Source organism: Amphiura filiformis, chromosome 19, assembly GCF_039555335.1.
Source record: "Amphiura filiformis chromosome 19, Afil_fr2py, whole genome shotgun sequence".
NCBI classification, from domain to species: domain Eukaryota; kingdom Metazoa; phylum Echinodermata; class Ophiuroidea; order Amphilepidida; family Amphiuridae; genus Amphiura; species Amphiura filiformis.
Genome location: NC_092646.1, coordinates 27,991,679 through 28,009,812, shown reverse-complemented (window position 1 = coordinate 28,009,812; position 18,134 = coordinate 27,991,679). Strand labels below are relative to the sequence as shown.

The window sequence follows — 18,134 nt, the reverse complement described above, 5'->3', positions numbered from 1 at the left end:
CCAAGGGGAGGTTATTGGATGCATAGTAGACGCACATAATTACGCACTTGTCTAAAGTGGCACACTGTGTTCAGTCATTTGAAATTCTCACAGCATAAGAGCAAGGCTTTGTATAGCCCAGTATGCAACACTATGTAAAATCCCCCATATTGGATTGTAATTATGAGCCTTTATATATGAAGCCAACATTTAAACATTTTCTGTATAACATTTTGTGTTCCCTGGGTTACGATGGAATGCGCTATTCCATTTGAATCTGCAATACCCCTGTTAAAGATTTAAGAGCAGTATTCCACAGAGGGGGTGTGCTTTTCAAATGGAATTGGCTAGCATTGATTAAGTTGAAACTCATACTCCACATACATTATGGCTTTGCCAATTTTTTTCACAACTGGAGGGAGTTTTTCAAATGGAAGTACCCCAATTGTCTATTTCATTTGAAACCCATACTCCCTCTGTGGAAGACTTTAGCTAAATCTTTCACATAAGGAGTGTGGAATTTCAAATGGAACAGCCCAAATGAAGCTAAAACTTTGTCACAGCGAAATGGACCAGAATGTACATACCTTGATGACCTTGTTTCAAAGAAGAGAATGCATACCGCCACTGCCTGATGCCTCATGTCACTCACTCAAGATACAAAAACAAAGCAGCATGGTGATCTCATGATACCGGGTTGTTAAATATTTTCATCATTATCCCATACAACATGTGCAAAGTAAACTTATTTTTCATCTCCCTCCACCTCGAGAGACATAAATGTATAAAATGGTGAAATTTCACAATGTTCTTGCAGGAATAAATTTGCTCAATTTCTTTCATGTATATGCCCCATGCTTATATTTATCCCCTTGTAAGTACACTTTGTTCGTATTGGAAAATAGCGAAAATATTGAATAACCCCCTATGACAATAGAAGATGGACTACTATAAAAGGATGTGGTTTGTTCCATTGTTCGGATAACAGAGATTGTACTCATGCTATAAAAACATTTGTGCATAGACTGTTACTGAAACTGCATGCTCTGCTTTAATGTAAGCTCCCTCATCTGACTTCCTCAGTGACTATCATGAAGCTTTGTCCCATGGAGTGAGTCCTTGATGCGTATTTCTTGCTTTTGTGCCTTTTCGTAAAGTTGTTAGCAAGTTGCCTTTTTCACTGGTGTGGAGAGCATGGAATTTCCAAGCGTAAGATATCAATGCCATCTGCAAAATGAACAGTGAAAGAAAAAAAAAATTATCAAATGTCATAGCTGCTCTGTGAGATTTTGATTCAAACTTTGTTTGTTTAGGATGCACTGAAAGCAGGATCACATAGTGGAAATACTGTTAGAATTCCATCTACAAGCAAATATTTATTTATTTATAACATCCCGGCAAAGCCAGGCATTCAGGCAAAGCCCAATAGTGATCAGAAGCTACTAAATTAAAGGGATGCCAACCGGATATGACAGGACAAGGATATGCAAAGAGGTCCGATTTTAGATGCAGGAGGAAAACCGGAGCACACAAACTCACATGTGGCAACATGGGGAATTGACCTAGGGTGTAGTGGTGAGAAGACCACTACACTAATCCATCCTCCCCATGCCTCTAAATGAGTGTTTTTTGAAAAAAGACATGGAAGGCAGACACCCTCCTCTAAGAAATAAAAATAATTTGGTCTTACAATTACACAATTGTAGAGTCACCTGTAATCAGTAACATAGTTGCTCAAACTCACCCCAAATGTTTTTGTGGAGGATGTCTGCCATTTGTCTCTTTTGTAAAAGAAAACCACTCATTTAGAGGCATGCTTGTAGATAGAATTCTACGGTATCTGGACTTTATTTTCACAATGTATTAAAATAACAAAGATATGAAAGTGTATATTTTTTTAAAGCAATTAATGGAAGGAATGCCACTGTTTGGAATTGGGCAACAATTACCCAAATTTATGAGAAAATCACCAAATATTTCCTGTCAAACATGACCCTATGATCTGCATGCAAGCACAGGGACTTTGCCTGTTGGTGTATAGTCTAGCTTGTAATAGTCTATGCTTAATACTCACAGTAATAAGTTGTTGTTTCTCATGGTCTTTTTCCACTTGCTGTAACTCTTCTGGTGATAGTAATGCAAGCCGAACCAAACGTATCACTGGACGTATCACCTTCTGAACAGGGTCACCAGATACCGCCTGAGAGAAAGAAAAATAAGATATGGTCATTTTCACGGTAAAGGGTGTAACTTTGGATTTTTAACATTTTGATCCGTAGTTTTCTAATAAAGCCACAGAATTCCATGATTTTTGGCCACATAAGTCATCTAGTTAGCAGCTACCTTTGGTAGCATAATCATCTTCGGGAGTTACTGCGTTCAGTTTTAGCAGGCTTAAATGTACCTAATATTGCCATTTTGAAAAACTGTAAAAAACAGTAACATTTTGTAAAACCCTGTGTTTTCTTCAGTTAGTTCATGGATAATTTTTCTTATCCTGAAAGTACGGTCATATGTTCAGTAAACACTGCCACATTAGATTTAATTGTGAACAGCCCTGTATTTTTGAGAACCGGACTTCAATATTTGTCGTTTCGGAGGCTTCATTGTCCGTTGACAATTGTTAACAAACTTTGTGGGTATAGCTTTGGTTCATAATTCTTGGTTATTTCTTCACTTCTTCTTGATTCATAACAGTTGATATCTTAACTTGAAATGGGTAACAAAAATTAGTTGATTTGCAAGCTTTTAAAATTTTTATAAAATCTTGACTTCAAAGAGCCGACTTTCCGTTAACTTTTTTGAAGCCTCCGAAACAAACTGTTCAGCAAGCTTGGGCAAATATAAATAAAAGAGCTCATCCAATCTATTTATCAAAATGTAGCAAAGTAGATCCTCAAGTCACTTGTTTTTAAATCATGGAGATATATATCACCGTTTGAAAATGGGACCCAATACAAACTTTCCGTTAACAATTGAAGCCTCCGAAACAAATGAAGCCTCCGAAACAACAGTAAACTTAATTATCATCTATGCATATCTAAATTGGTATGTTCCATATTGATATCTGCATTGTAATTGTTGCATGATATGTGCAGAATGTCATAAATTTAAAAAAAATTGATATTATGGTTAATGCTTGAAAAATATACTGATATCCAAGAAAGCCCGTTTGGAGGCTTCACATGCAAATAACACCATACTTAACAAATGGGTGAAAAAATTATCATGTTATAAATCTGCAATATCTGCCGCATAGAATCATTGATTCAATACACACAAGAAAATAACAGCTTAGATGATCCCAACAGTGTTGTTTTCAAAAAACTACTTCTGCCATGTTTAACCATTGTAAACATGAAGCCTCCAAACAAAAAAAAAAAATGACTTGCTGTGATAATTTAATTTTTGTCACAACTGAAATTCAATACTTAGAAGCAAAGCATGAAAATTGGTAATTGTGATATTTTTTACCTATTTTTTCATGTCAACTTGTAGTAGTTAGCCAAATATTTTACTTTTATGATCACCTGTGTTGTTAACTGAAGCCTCCGAAACACAAATCGCTTGAATTGCCAATTCTAAAAAATAACTCCAATTTCTGTGAAACTTGGCTGGGAGGTTCCTTTCATCAAGTAGTATTTACAAGTACATGAAGTTAGACATTTAAATTATTTTAGGAACCCAATTAAAACTTAAAAAATATGTTTAAGGTTGGGAAATTTCCATTGCAAATGACCCTTGATGTTAAAAATTTTCAAAATTGCAATTACAAACATAGCAAAACATGGTATAAATTTAACTTATATCTGTTGACTTACTTTGGAATGGGATTTCACATGTATTCCAGCTTTCATGTCATAATTTTCTGAGCTTATGTAAAATACATTTTTCTTAGATTTTAACCAAAATGTTATGGAAATGTCAATTTTTTATCAGAAATCAAAAGGTTTAGGCCTTGAAACACGATTTTACTGGAATATAAGTTGCTTCTATGCATGATTACAGTAAACAGAAACATATTTAAGTGGTTTGAAATTTTGACCCTAAAAATCAAAAGTTACACCCTTTACCGTGAAAATGACCATATGCTAACCATGAGATGCAGGGTCTTTTGGAGGGGAGTACTTGACAGTCAAACCAGCTGTATGACTGAATGTATCACATTCTGATATGGTCACTATATGTTGTCTCATGATAAAGAAAAATATGTTAACCAAGAGAAATCTACTTTGAGTAGAGGGGACGTCTGAATTTAATCTACAGATGTTGGCAATTCAATTCAAGACTTTTTTCCTAAGTCATTGTCCCATAAAGTTCTGCACCATCTGGAATTGAACCTCATGCACCAAAAGCGGGAACTTTAACCAGAGCCACGCTCTAGTAATCCAGAACACTGATTGGGATATTCCACTTGAAATCCACACTACCCCTGTAGAAGATTTTGGAAATATTTTCCACAGAGGGAGTATGAATTTTAAATAGAATTAGCAATTTAGGCAGCTCCATTTGAATTTCAAACACTCTCTGAGCAAGATTCAACCTGAATCTTCCACAGAGGAAGAGTGAGTTTCAAATGGAGGTGCCTAACGTGCTAATTCCATTCAAAATTCATACTCCCTCTGTGGAACATACTTCCAAAATCGTCCACATGGGTAGTGTGGATTTCAATGGAATAGCCCATTGGGATGTCTACTTACTGAACTGACGGCTGCCCAATCTTTGACTGCTGCTAGCACATCTAACTCATCTAAGGTAAGCTTGTTGCTCTGTAGTACAACACACAAAGATTTTTCTGAAAGCTCCTGGAAGCCTCTTGTCTTAAACACATCCTACAATAAATAAAAATTGATGACAGTGATTTAAAATGATAATATGTGACACAATCTGATCCACTGAGACCAAAGTTTGAATTGAGTTCTTAAAGTTTGAAAATTAGGTTATTACCATCACTATATCTTGTTCAGTACCTATAAAGCTTACTGCAGTTAAAATCCCCAAAGTCTCTGGCATAATCTTGGTTGCAAAGTAATGAACTTTTTACCAGTCCATTTTCTCTCCCCCTCAATTTGTCCAAATCTAAAGCCGATAAATGCGCCGGCATCCACTACTCAAAATATTGGACCTGCCTGTCGTCCATCACACGGTAGAGGATAGTCAAAATAAAAATGTCTATCGTTTATTCTCTAAGTGCCAATTAGCGGAGGTGTTAGTTGAATATGTTAGGAAAATATTTTAACTAAAAACACCCCAGTGTTGAAGCTGTATTTTTGATTGAAAGAGTACAAATTCATGACATGCTTGTCTGTCATTTTGTTGGACGGTGGTACCTACTTTCCCCCTGGTCGCTACACCAAGTTCAATGATTCGTAAAAAAAATGGCAACGTAATGACTTAGGCATTTAGTTAAACTTCTTTGGGTGCACATGAGCTGGTTTCCTGAACTTTCCGATTTTGATTTGAGCTCATGTTCACTTTTGGAGCAGACTTGGGGATTGAAAACACCTACAGGTCTCCCAAAATACACCTGCCTCCACTATAATAGTCCATTTGGCTTCCTCAAGAGAGTGAATTCAGTGCGTCCTCCAGTGCAAGTATTATGAAATCGTGTGTGTTGATTCATGTGCAAAGGAAATTTGTGTAACTTCCTCTCTTGAGGAAGCCAAATGTGATGTGATCAAGCAAAATTAGATAGATGTCGGGAATATTGATTTTGAGATGTAGCCAAAACTTCCTTTGTATTTTCTTGTTCTGAGCAACACTAAAGTGGTCTTAACTCTGGAACCATAGGTTTTATACGTTGGGGTTTCAGCAAAATAAAGCTCTGATAATGGCTCCTGTAATGAAATTGAAAACTGAATTTTGATTTTGATCGACATCAGACTCATTTAGCTTGATCGCATCGCAAATGGACTACAATCTTACCTTTGTGTGTTTCTCAATGAATGCCAGTGTTTTCTGTTTCAGATCATCTTGTCCATATGTGACAGCTGCTTGAATAGCTTCACATGCTGTGTTCATGGATAGATTCTCTACTAGGTATTGTATGCATAGTCTCCGCAACTCATCCAAGCCATATTCAATAGCAGATGCTAGGACGTCCACTGCCTGGATGGAGTATGAAATAAGGTATTAATAAGATGGATGAGAGAATTTAAGGAGGAATATCAACTTTATTTTCCCCTTCTTTCAGGAAAAAGGGGAAACATACTTTTTGAGCCTGGCAGGAAATCAAGTGTGAGAGAAAAGCAGTATTTATAATATTGAATGGCTTTGAGTGTGATACAAGAATATTTTTCTATCGAGTGCAACATATTCTTGTTTTTAAGATTAAGGTCATGTCTTCCATAGGGTGTGTATGGATTTCAACTGGAATATATCCTTAATGAATGCACATGGTGTCTGTACTTATATGTGACCAGTCACAACAAAAGATACCTCTTGTCGGTACCTACATAGATCATATTTTGGTAGTGCAAGTCAAACACCTTTTTAACTTTATTCTTTCTATAATCCTATTGTTGAAGAGGATAATAGGATATTATCTATAGAATGGTTATATAGCTCTAATCTTTGGTTGCTTTAGATAAACCCTTCTCAAATGGTGGACATCAAAGCATTGCAATTTGTATAGGTACACATATTAGCCAACTGTTAACAAAGAGAGGACATTCCTGAACCCTCGTTACCTTGAGGATGATTTGAACTGACCACCAATTATGATGGTCTGATATTGATTGATTTTTACCCTTGCAATGTTCAAAAAGAGACGCATGTAGCAACCGACAAGAAGTACCTTTTGTTGTGACTCGTCACATATTTTGATCATCTTATATGAACCATGGGGTGAGTAAAATTATGAAGTCAATCTTTAGTGCCCAAAGACAAGTACAAGTTCTTGATCCTTTCTCTCACTCACATCCCCATGGTTTGATACCATGACAAAGATCTCATGTCCAGTTTCAAGCAAACTGAATGTTCAAACTTTTCCAGAGACAAAAGGGGAAGAACTACCCAAGACAAAATCAACTACTCAGGAAAATTAATAAACTCTTACTGTTTTCCCATGAAGTGTGACACAGTTGGTGTATATGAATTCTAGGAGTAGCACAAAGACCTCTGGGTCAGTCTCTGACATCACAAATGGAATGTCCTTTTCATTATTCTGATCAGCAAACATGGCACGAAACACCTCACATCTTGAAGCCAGTATGCAGCGGTGAGCGTATATGTTGCGTCGACCTTCGCCTACTATAAATTTGATATCGCTGAAACAGAAACAAAAGGACACAAATTGAAACTAAATCAAGTACGATAAGAAGATGCAAATTTATGTACCGTATGATCTTAAATATTACGAGAGTGACTAGTTTGAAACTTTGATGGGTCTCGAGTGTGTTTGTCCACCCCGGACCCACTCATGTATAAAAGTTAATGCATGAATTGACTTTCAAAATGAAACGAGGATTTTACTCAAATAAAAACACTACTAACTTAGCAAGGAATTTGGTTTTTAAATTTGCCCCTAAACAAGGATCTAGACATTATAAAAACACCCTAAAGCAAGGAATTGGCTTGAAATTTGCCCCTAAACAAAGATAGAAATTGTGTGGGTTGGTATGAGCAAGATATCAGGACTTTAGCTTAAAGAGGAAGCCCATCAGAGCAGTTCCTCTTGGGTGAACCAAACCTGCCTGGTTAACTAATTAATAATGGTGATAAGGTACAGTCTCTGAATTTGACAGACTGCTATTGATGTTTTAATGTTATTGCATCAAATAGCACACTGTCAAATTCAGAGATAAATTAGGTTCATTCATATATTTTCATGACTGAACGGTTGTTTATGCCCGAGGGCCGCTTGCGGCCCGAGGGCATAAATAGGGGTTTAGTTCATGATATTGAATCCCCGCTCATACATACCAGAACATTTTGTGATTCTTATTTCATCGAAATAATAACAAAATATTATAAGTAATATTATTAAAAAACATGATTTTTGACTCACATCCGGGACACGGGCATAAACGCTGTTTATGCCCGGCTCTCGACCAATCACGCTGTTACATAGCGTGTATGTATGAACTGGTTATCATGGTTATTGACTAATTTTATAATAACCAGGCAGGTTTGGTTCACCCTAGAACTGCTCTGATGGGGCTTCCTCTTTAAAATTAAAATGACTGCATCATGTACACCAAAAACTTCATCAGAACGTAGACTACATTCTAACATTATGGATGAATATTAAAAGCAATTGTCTCAAGTATCAAAAACTGTTCATAAGTTACGAATACCGTTCATACCTTTTTATTAGATAACTTTACAAAGGGTCCCTGTAGTATTATTAGGCCAAGGAAAGTCGATTTTGAGTTTCCCGTCACCCGCCCTCGCTTCATTTTCTGACCCTCACTTGAATTCATTATTGTGATTTTCCAAAAAATACAGATAAAAACTGGTAATAGTTGCAAAAAAAATGATGAATATCCATTTATTTTTTGTGGAAAAGTCAACCTTGCTCATTTGGGGTAACCATCCATCTTCAATTGAGTGAGCGGCAAATAACACATTTTGTATGCTGTGGGTCATATTTATAATAAAAGGCAGAAAAATAATGAATAATGAAAAAGTTACCTCACTTGTTTTCAGAAATTATCGACGGAAACTCAAAATTGACTGTTAGGGCCTTATCCCTATTACTTACGATGGGTACTCAAAACTCAAAGTAAGACCATTTGTAAGACCAGACTCTTCTCTGGTAGACATGTCCACATTGCTTATTATAGAGGGCGACATTCAATCCAAAAAGTTTGGACCACAGTAGCTCACAGTCAATCGCTTAACTGTGTAATCCCCATAGGGAAATACAAAAATTTGAAATTTGGACACCAGAAACTTGACGACGTAGTCTAAAAAGTGCTGGTACTTTATCCTTGATACAGAGGTCAGCATGCAGTGAAAGTTAGATTTCAAAAAATAAAATCGCCTTTGTGTAAAATGGATCATCGTGGTAAAAAATGATGCATTACATGCTTTTTTTGTTTTTTAAGTCATTGTAAGGCATTGTCAATGATGGTCGCAGAAAAGTGCAGTTTTTAAAACAGACATTTGCCCATAACTTAGCTAGTTTTTGACCTACCGACATGGTTGACCCCTCATTTTTTAAGTTAAATAATCACCTTTTTAAACAAAATAATTTCCATGTGAAATATCCTACTTGAAAATTTTGTGAACATGCCTATCTCTGGTATTGACCAAAATAAGCTGAAAATTGGACGAATCATGATGAATACACTTGAATGCAGTCAATAAAGTCAGGTCTTATTAGGAAGAGGTCTTAATACTCAAGCAAGAGGGCACAAGCATTGCAAGTGAAGCTGGGTGTAGTAAATATAATTTGCCTGTCCCATTCCCGTGTATCATCAATCATATAAAAAGCTGAGACCAACAAGTACACTGCAAAATTCCTGGCGACAGAGTGACTACATCGCACTGGAACTCTGAAGTCACTACCGCCGTCACTCCAGAATAACCTACCCTATGGTGGCCGACAGAGTCACTACAGGAGAGTGACTACATCGGAAACAAGGCAGTAGGGTACTATGCAGCAGTGTCATCACGTAGTGACTACATCTGCTAGCCTCTGATGTGTTACCTGCTCGATGCCGCATCGGCAACTCATGATGACACCACCGACTAGATTCCGACAGTGGTCCACATCTTGTAGTCACATCAAAGTGACTTCCGTAGCCAGTGTCCCATGCGTCGCCTGCTCGGTGCCCAGGCGGCGAACTTCAAGGTGACTATGCTGCCAAAAGGTCGTTGACCGAACCCTGTTATGAGTTCGAACACTCTGGGGGCAGCGATATCTACCAAATACTGGCGCTGATGATGACAAATCTGGCGTATCATGCTTGTTAACTGCTTGTATACGCTCATGAATGGAATGAGTTGGTTTTATAATTAATTGATTGATGCATGCTGTACAGTGGGTCTGTGGTTCTACCCGAGAAAAATAGGTAGAGAAGCGACACTCTCTGCAAACTGCCTATACCGTGCTCTACCGCAGTTGAAGACATCTAATACAGCAGAGTGAGCAGACAGTACATGTACAATGTGATTCTCTCATTTATAATTAGGATTACGTCATTGCCAGAGCTTTGTTTTGTGAGCGGTACAAAGCGTATAAGTCCGCCCCACCGCTGTCAATCATTCTAATGAACAAATAAACAAGCTCTGGCAATGACGTAATCCTAATTATAAATGAGAAAATCACATTGTACATGTACTGTCTGCTGTACTAGATGTCTTCCAACAAGTGCCGGAGTGTCGCGGTCCTGGTTCTACTGCCGTCTTTGTTTTTGTTTTGTTTTATCATGCTTTTGCATTCTTTATCATTTATATTTCAACTGTGAGACTTCCGATTCATTTTGTTTCATTTATTTATTGTTCTCTTTTATAATATTTTAATTCTTTTCGTGCTGCCTGTTTAATAATCTCATCAACTGTGTGTGTTTTATTTGCAGTTCTTGTTCTTGGTTTATTTGTTTGTTTCATTTCAAACATTTTTATTTTGTTTATTTGTTTCCTTGTTTTCCCACAAAACTTATATCATTGCTTTGTTTACTTCAGTGGTTAGATGACATGTTTTGCTATCAAATTAGGCCTATTTTTTTTAAATATTTTGCATGATAATGTTATATAGGCCTATTGAAACTTTTTTTTAAATTTAAAACGAATTGTGTTTTTAAATGTTTTAAAAGAGATATTAATTTTCAGCGAAGTTACAAAAGTATGCCTATTATAGGCCTAGCATTTTCAATTTATACATTTTGATTTGCCAAAACTTTACTTATTTTGAAGCAAGAATTTTTCTGTTATATTTAAAATTGATTTATAGGCCTAGCATGCATTTTGTTTTACTTCTTGTCACTTTCCTGAAAGGTCTACTGCAAATTTATACTTTTACTGCCGTAAGTTTATGCAAAACTTTGGCTTGTGCTATTTTCTTTTTCCGTTTTTCAAAATGGTGTTTTTATAGGCCTATATTAGTTTGATTTGTTTTTCATGTTGATTTTTTTACGTTATCAAATTATGCCTATAAATCGATTGTCACATCAATATAGGCCTGTTGCAATGTTTGTTTGAAATTGTCTCATTTTTTATCACGCAAATATTAATGCTTGTTATGAATTATTATTGTTATAATTATTTATTTATTTTACACATTTAATATTTTAATTCATCAATAGGCCTACATGCTTCTTATAATATTCCTACATTTAACTTCTTTATTTGCAATTTTTCTCAAGTTGTTTTCTTTGAAGTGTTTCTTCTATTCTTCGCTTATTGGTTTCTTCCTGTTTATTTATTTCTTAACTTTTTATTTATTTAGTTATTCAAATAACCACCAATTAACAAAAATGTATTTTATTCACCATATTAGTTTATTGAATTATACTTTGTTTACTGATCATGTTTATTTCTTTTACTAACAAATTTATTTTATTCATCTAATATTTCCCTTATTTTTAAAGTCCAGTTTGCAATTTCCCCTCCCTAACCCCCTAAAAAAAGCAAGAAATAAAGAATATTATTTGAATAAATCAAGAGAATATAAAAATATGGCAATAAAAGCAAAACCGGCAACCCAAAAGCGCCGGGTACTGAGCACCCAGGCCCAGTCGGCGTAGTCACACCGGTGTGACTCTCCTCACGAGAAGTCACCGCGCCAAGTCACTCTGTAGAAACCTAGGAGGCTGGCTACCCGGCTATTTCGGACCGGCGATATGGAAAACCGAGGTGTAGTTTCCGATGGAGTGACATTCTGGTGACATCGGCGTCACACAGATGAGAATCTTGCAGTGTATTTATAGTGGTCTCAGATAAAAAAGTGGAATATACTTTAGCTTTCTAAAAATTTCTTGAGTTTGTTTTGGAGTGGTTCAGCTTGTTTTGTTATTACTTTTGATTGTTCTGATCCTACTTTTGAGTGTTTTTTTGTTTTCAGCTGGAAGATTAAAAGAAGGAAGATTTTCCAATTCAAGACAATGACTGTCATGACTGTGCTGTGCATGTGTCTGTGTGGTAAACAAATTTGTCATGTTTGTGAATACTTTTTTAGGCTTACCTGAATTCTCGCTGATTTACAAGTCTTTTCATGTTTTTAGCAAAGGGTACAACATCCCCTTTCATTAATTTTTCATTTGCCATTTCGTTTAGCTGTGTATCAACCTGTGAACAGTAAAAATCTGTGAATTACTTGGATTTATTTTTGGCACTCAATGTCGACTGCTCCTGTGTTGTCGTCTTCATAATCCATGCGGATCGCCGAGTAGCGTTGCTATTACTTTTGAGAATATTCCCCCCTTTGATCTATTTCATTACCTTATAAAAACGTGTAATTTTGAAAACATTGAAGTATAAATTAAATAATTACACAATATTATTGCATAAAATAGTGTTAATAAGATCACAGTCCTTGATTTTGTGAATTTATTTCATTTGGACTAAATAATAAAAGGTAAAACTGTTACTAAGTGAGGAGTAATAACGATTACCAGAACAGCATTTAGCTGAAGCCCTGGTTGACCTTTTACCTTTGACCTTAGAATGTCAACAAACATGAAAAATTATTCGCATTCGTCCGTTATCAGCGAAAATTAAATTCAAGAATTGAGCGGTATGTAACATTTGATGACCCATATTGCATTGCAAATTAAAGCTATTGCTTATTATATTAATTTGAAAATGATATAATTACAGGGTATTTCAGGAATTTTGATTTTGAGGCGATTTCAATTGGCGGTTAACGCGCCCATCCTGAACCGAATCGGCCGACGCTAGCCGCAGTCCGTGCGAATGGCGAATGCCGCTACGGGTATGGAAAGGTTCCGTGCGCCTACACTGAAATGTAATTTACTTGTTTGTAACTGAAATGCACTTGATGTTTCAGTATGGTCTAAAATGTTGCGAAAAAGATGATTTTGAAGAAATAGAGTAGCTTTTATGATCACTGCATTTCTTACTTTTCAAACGCAGGCAGGCTGCTGAGCACCACCATTTTACAAATTACATGTTTTAGTTTTTAATTTTCAAAAGCTTAAAATTTCTTGAAAGTTTGAAATTATATGTATTGTAAGCTTACCAAGTAAAAGCATGCTTCAGGTGTAATCACCAAGGTGATCAAAACGATATATCCTTGAATTTAACTTGGCAATAAGGGTAAAATATTGTAAGCTTATCCTTAAAAAATATATGGCGATCCTGACTTTTACCATCCGAGCTAGTAGTATATTAGGTTAACATGGCTAATTTATCAAATCAAACTTTCTCAACCATGTTAAACTTGTTTTCAACTGTACAAATTTACCTTTTATTCCATCGGAAAGCTTTATTTTGTTCCAAAATTCATGTTTTTATAGCTAGTATTTTTGATGTAAAACTAAAAGAGCTTGATGCAAAAAGCGGTGATACCAGCTCCGAAGCATTCGTGTAGCACCTTTTCAATCATCTGGTCATCTTTTTATGTGACGGAAGTGATGCTTATTTTATGAAGGTACATTTCTTGCTTTTCTGATTATTTAACATTATTTTTCGAGACGAAAACTGCCTACATGTAGCAACATGGACATTTTCACTTGTTTTCAAAAAGTTGTTTTGACCTTGTTTTTTTACCCCAAAATTTCATTTATTGAAGCCCTGCCCTCCTTCCAATACATTAAACCTTGACTCAAAAGTATTTGGCAACTTTTTAACCATGATGAAAAACTAAACCTTGATGCGAAAGTTAAAATTTAGTCCATAGCGAAATGAATCATAAGGTTCCAATCCACCTGTCATTATTTTGAATAATATGCTGTTTAAAAAAAAGATAAATTGACTTCAGGAGTAATTAGCTCTTTTGAATTTGCACACAATATTATTGTGACAATAAATTGAATAATAACGCCTTTGAAGCTAGTATAGAGTCATAGCTATCGTTTTTCAGAAGATTGACGTTGTCATTTTTTGCAATGCATGTTATTATAATTTATATTCTGTTGATGTTTAAAATGTGGATGATGTAAATGAGTCAACTGAGATAATAGAGCAAAGGTTGCCTAATATATGAACAGACAGAATTTGAGTTCCAATCCAAGGAAGTTCAACTTTAACGGTGATAGACCACCTTTGCTATTATTTTAAGAACTACATTTTACTTTTGCATCAAGTGTAGTTTTGCATTAGGCCGAGTAAAAAATAAAACATGTTTCTTGTCCCCTCCCACTTCCTTTTTTGAGGTTGCTTTTTTTGAAATTGAATTATAAAATTTTTTGAAAGATGTCTAGGAACCTTTAAATACCGTACCTTCTTAAAGAAACACCTTTGGAAGGTTCTGTGATTATTAGAGGGGGCCTACCTACCTACCTACCTACCTACCTACCTACCTACCTACCTACCAGAACAATAAAATGAAAAAGGCCTCACTCCATTTTTGCAGTCAATTTTGTATATACCGTACATGTACGTGTATACATATGAAAAATTACGCTAATTTTTGTTACCCATTTCAAGTTAAGATATCAACTGTTATGAATCAAGAAGAAGTGAAGAAATAACCAAGAATTATGAACCAAAACTATACCCACAAAGTTTGTAAACAATTTTTAACGGAAAATGAAGCCCCCAAAACGACAAATCTCAAAAATACAGGGCTGTTCACAATTAAATCTAATGTGGCAGTGTTTACTGAACATATGACCATACTTTCAGGATAAGAAAAATTATCCATGAACTAGCTGAAGAAAACACAGGGTTTTACAAAAATGTTACTGTTTTTATAGTTTTTCAAAATGGCAATATTAAGTACATTTAAGCCTGCTAAAACTGAACGCAGTAACTCCCAAAGATGATTATGCTACCCAAGGTAGCTGCTAACTAGATGACTTATGTGGCCAAAAATCATGGAATTCTGTGGCTTTATTAGAACACTATGGATCAAAATGTTAAAAATCCAAAGTTACACCCTTTACCGTGAAAATGACCATATATGAACAGACAGAATTTGAGTTCCAATCCAAGGAAGTTCAACTTTAACGGTGATAGACCACCTTTGCTATTATTTTAAGAACTACATTTTACTTTTGCATCAAGTGTAGTTATTGCATTAGGCCGAGTAAAAAATAAAACATGTTTCTTGTCCCCTCCCACTTCCTTTTTTGAGGTTGCTTTTTTTGAAATTGAATTATAAAATTTTTTGAAAGATGTCTAGGAACCTTTAAATACCGTACCTTCTTAAAGAAACACCTTTGGAAGGTTCTGTGATTATTAGAGGGGGCCTACCTACCTACCTACCTACCTACCTACCTACCTACCAGAACAATAAAATGAAAAAGGCCTCACTCCATTTTTGCAGTCAATTTTGTATACCGTACATATACGTGTATACATATGAAAAATTACGCAAAATACAGGGCTAAATACTAACTATTAAAAAGCCCCTCCTCCTTTTTTTCAAAAGCCTGGACGAGAAACATGTTTATATTTTTACTTGGCCTTAGGGCTAAACCCCGGGGGCTAAACAGTTGCCAAATAGTTTTAAAAATATATTGGAAGGAGGAGAGGGCTTCAATAAATGAGGGAAATTATGGAGTAAAAAAAAGCAATATTTTGAAAACAAGTGAAAACAACTATTTTTCTCATGAGTTTTTGTCTCAAAAAACAAGAACTCAGAACTGGAAAGTTTAACGCAAGAAATGTATGGTACATAAAATCAGTATCACTTCAGTCACATGAAAAGATGATCAGATTCGAGTGGCAAGTGAAAGTAAAGTGGCAAAGAATTTGAGAAATTAGGAAATTTTTTCAGAAAAATGCATCACGTTTTTAAGAAATTTGCCATCTTGAATAAATTATGCAGAATTGCGTCACTATTCAAAATGAGCGTACAAAACAAATTTTCAATTTTAGGATAAAAACTGCATGTCAAACAAAAGCATTTAATTTTAATATTGATGTTGTTACTCAATCTGTAAAATCTGTAAACTTCAAGAAAATGTCTCAAACCTTAGTTTAAATAAATTAAAATATGTTTAAATACGTTTTGTCCATGGATAGTAATAATAACTGCGCATCGGTTATTTGGAGGGCATTGTGAAAAAACTAAACATTTTGCCTGGGAACCGAGGGATATTCCGAGGTCTAAAGCAAAATGTTAAGATTTTCACAATGCCCGGTCGATGTACATGTATTATTGATACAAAGTTATAAAACCTTATTCATAACCATCAATTTCCATCACTTCACTTTTGCATAACAAAAAAAAAAAAAATTTCAAAGAAAAAACAAACAAAGTTTTCCTTAAAAGTTTGTAAAAATAAACATTTTTTACATTTTACCTTTCCCAAAATCGAATAGGCTAAAATAGGATGACCAATAACAGAAGTGTGAATCACAATCTGTCCAAATACGGTAGCACACAATCCCAATACGGTGGCCAACGCGAGCTCAGTTTGTTTGACGAGCAACATGGCGCGTGTAGGTTACTAATATTTACAATTTAGGAACAATTACTCATTTTGCGGTCAAATGTGAGATGACCTCGATTTGCGTTCGCGTTTTTGCAAATAATAAAATATAATTGGATCGCACGCATCGCATATATTCATGAGGTTATTCTGGAAGAGGCTAATGTGGATAGATCAATGTTCAATTTGTAGCTAAGTTCTATAAACATCCATGTACAAAGTACTCACATTTTATGGAGACTCGACATTTTGAAACCTTCTTGTCTGGTTTCCTAATCATGAGTGATGACTTGATCCAGCAACACTGGTGGTATTTCCAGTGTTGCCAAAACTTTTCAGTGTCAAGGCGTGGCGCATTGACTCGCCAGGCCGCGGTAAAGGATTCTCAAGTAGCCCAATTTTCAAGCTTCAAAAAAGCGCCTAATAATGGATATTTAAGCGGATTTACCCAATTTAGAGCATAAAACACCCAATTGGGCGGAAAAGCACTTGACATTCAAACTTCCGGTACTTACTGGGAAGTTACTGACCGATCAATAAATGGTCACAAAAGCCATTGTAACTTCAATTTGGAGCTTCAAAGACTCGAAACCTTTATAAATCGGCTAAATTGAAAGGAAAATACATCAAATTACTGCCGCGGCCTGAGACTGGCAAAAGTAGCCCAATTTTAGACAAGTAGCGGCATGCTTTTTTGAGTAGCGGCAAGCGATTGCCAAGTAGCCCAATTGTGTTTCTAGAATCTAGAATTGTTCTGGAGGTTATGAATGAGAATTAGTAATCGTGACAAACAGCAGGGATGCCTGTTTTAAGCTTTTTCACAGGATATGGCATTGAAAAAAATGATGGGGCATTACAGAATGAAGGAGAATCTAGTATATTATAGAAAGGCAATATACAGGAGTAAAACAATTTCTCATCAAAAACAAATAAAAAGAACTATAGGACCACAAAAATTAATAACAATCGCAAATGTTTTGAGCAAGGGTGAAAATAAGATTTTTTTTCCACCAGGACTCAGCTTGGGAAAAAATAATTTAGTTGGGACCAGGACAATTCTAATTTAATGAACTCCTAAATTCAATTTTTTGTGAATAACATGAACGTTGATGAGATTCAGAAAGATGCAAATTCAAACATGTAAAAATATTATGCAGTATAAATTAAAATCACTACACATAACCTCAAACATCAAAAGAGTGGTATCTCATACAATGTACAGTACAGACTTCCACATCACAATGCATAAGACCTTTTTCGAGTTAATTTCTGGCATGTAGGTGTGTATTTACTTAGCCTACCCTACATTGTAACCTGCATTGGAAAATTGAACTCCCTAAATTCTGATTGTTTTATAAGAATTTTAAAATGAAAGTTGATGAGATTTATCAAACTTGTTGCAAATTAAAATTATCAGTGGCGTAGATTTCTTTTCGACATTGGGGGATGAGGTTGGAAAAAATTTCTTGAAGTATAGGGAAGCCATCACCTTTTGGCGACAGAATAAGTTTATGTTACAAATGCGCGCAAACAATGGCACTTTTGGGCTGAAATGGCCAAATATTAGGTTAATTTGGTCAAAAACCCACATTCAGTTGTCAACATTGGGGGATGATTGTATGAACCATCCCCCTGGCAAAATTTTTT

At 35.5% G+C, this 18,134-nt stretch overlaps 2 protein-coding genes across 2 annotated transcripts in view; one reads left to right on the top strand and one right to left on the bottom strand.

The window, feature by feature from the left end:
- Positions 1-834: 834 nt before the first annotated feature.
- Positions 835-12,237, bottom strand: LOC140141135 (BTB/POZ domain-containing protein 19-like). Its single transcript, XM_072162931.1, has 6 exons — positions 12,110-12,237; positions 7,037-7,247; positions 5,905-6,087; positions 4,680-4,811; positions 2,054-2,179; positions 835-1,206 (listed from the first exon to the last, which is right to left on the bottom strand). Exons 1-6 carry the CDS (start codon positions 12,190-12,192, stop codon positions 1,069-1,071), a joined length of 873 nt encoding a protein of 290 aa, XP_072019032.1. The 5' UTR covers positions 12,193-12,237; the 3' UTR covers positions 835-1,068.
- Positions 12,238-12,569: 332 nt separating this feature from the next.
- Positions 12,570-18,134, top strand: part of LOC140141134 (aminopeptidase O-like) — a 32,715-nt gene continuing 27,150 nt past the window's right edge. The window contains exon 1 of the mRNA XM_072162930.1: positions 12,570-12,661. The gene's annotated coding sequence lies outside the window, so the exon portion shown is untranslated. The remainder of the gene's footprint in view (positions 12,662-18,134) is intronic.

What these genes read in the sequence shown, in the direction of transcription:
- LOC140141135 (XM_072162931.1), bottom strand. Translation starts at nt 12,192, where the DNA reads ATGGCAAATGAAAAATTAATGAAAGGGGATGTTGTACCCTTTGCTAAA. An exon ending in TCACACTTCATGGGAAAACA is followed by an intron (nt 6,088 to 7,036) that starts GTAAGAGTTTAT and finishes TACTCCATCCAG; the next exon opens with GCAGTGGACGTCCTAGCATC. An exon ending in TCATTGAGAAACACACAAAG is followed by an intron (nt 4,812 to 5,904) that starts GTAAGATTGTAG and finishes TATTTATTGTAG; the next exon opens with GATGTGTTTAAGACAAGAGG.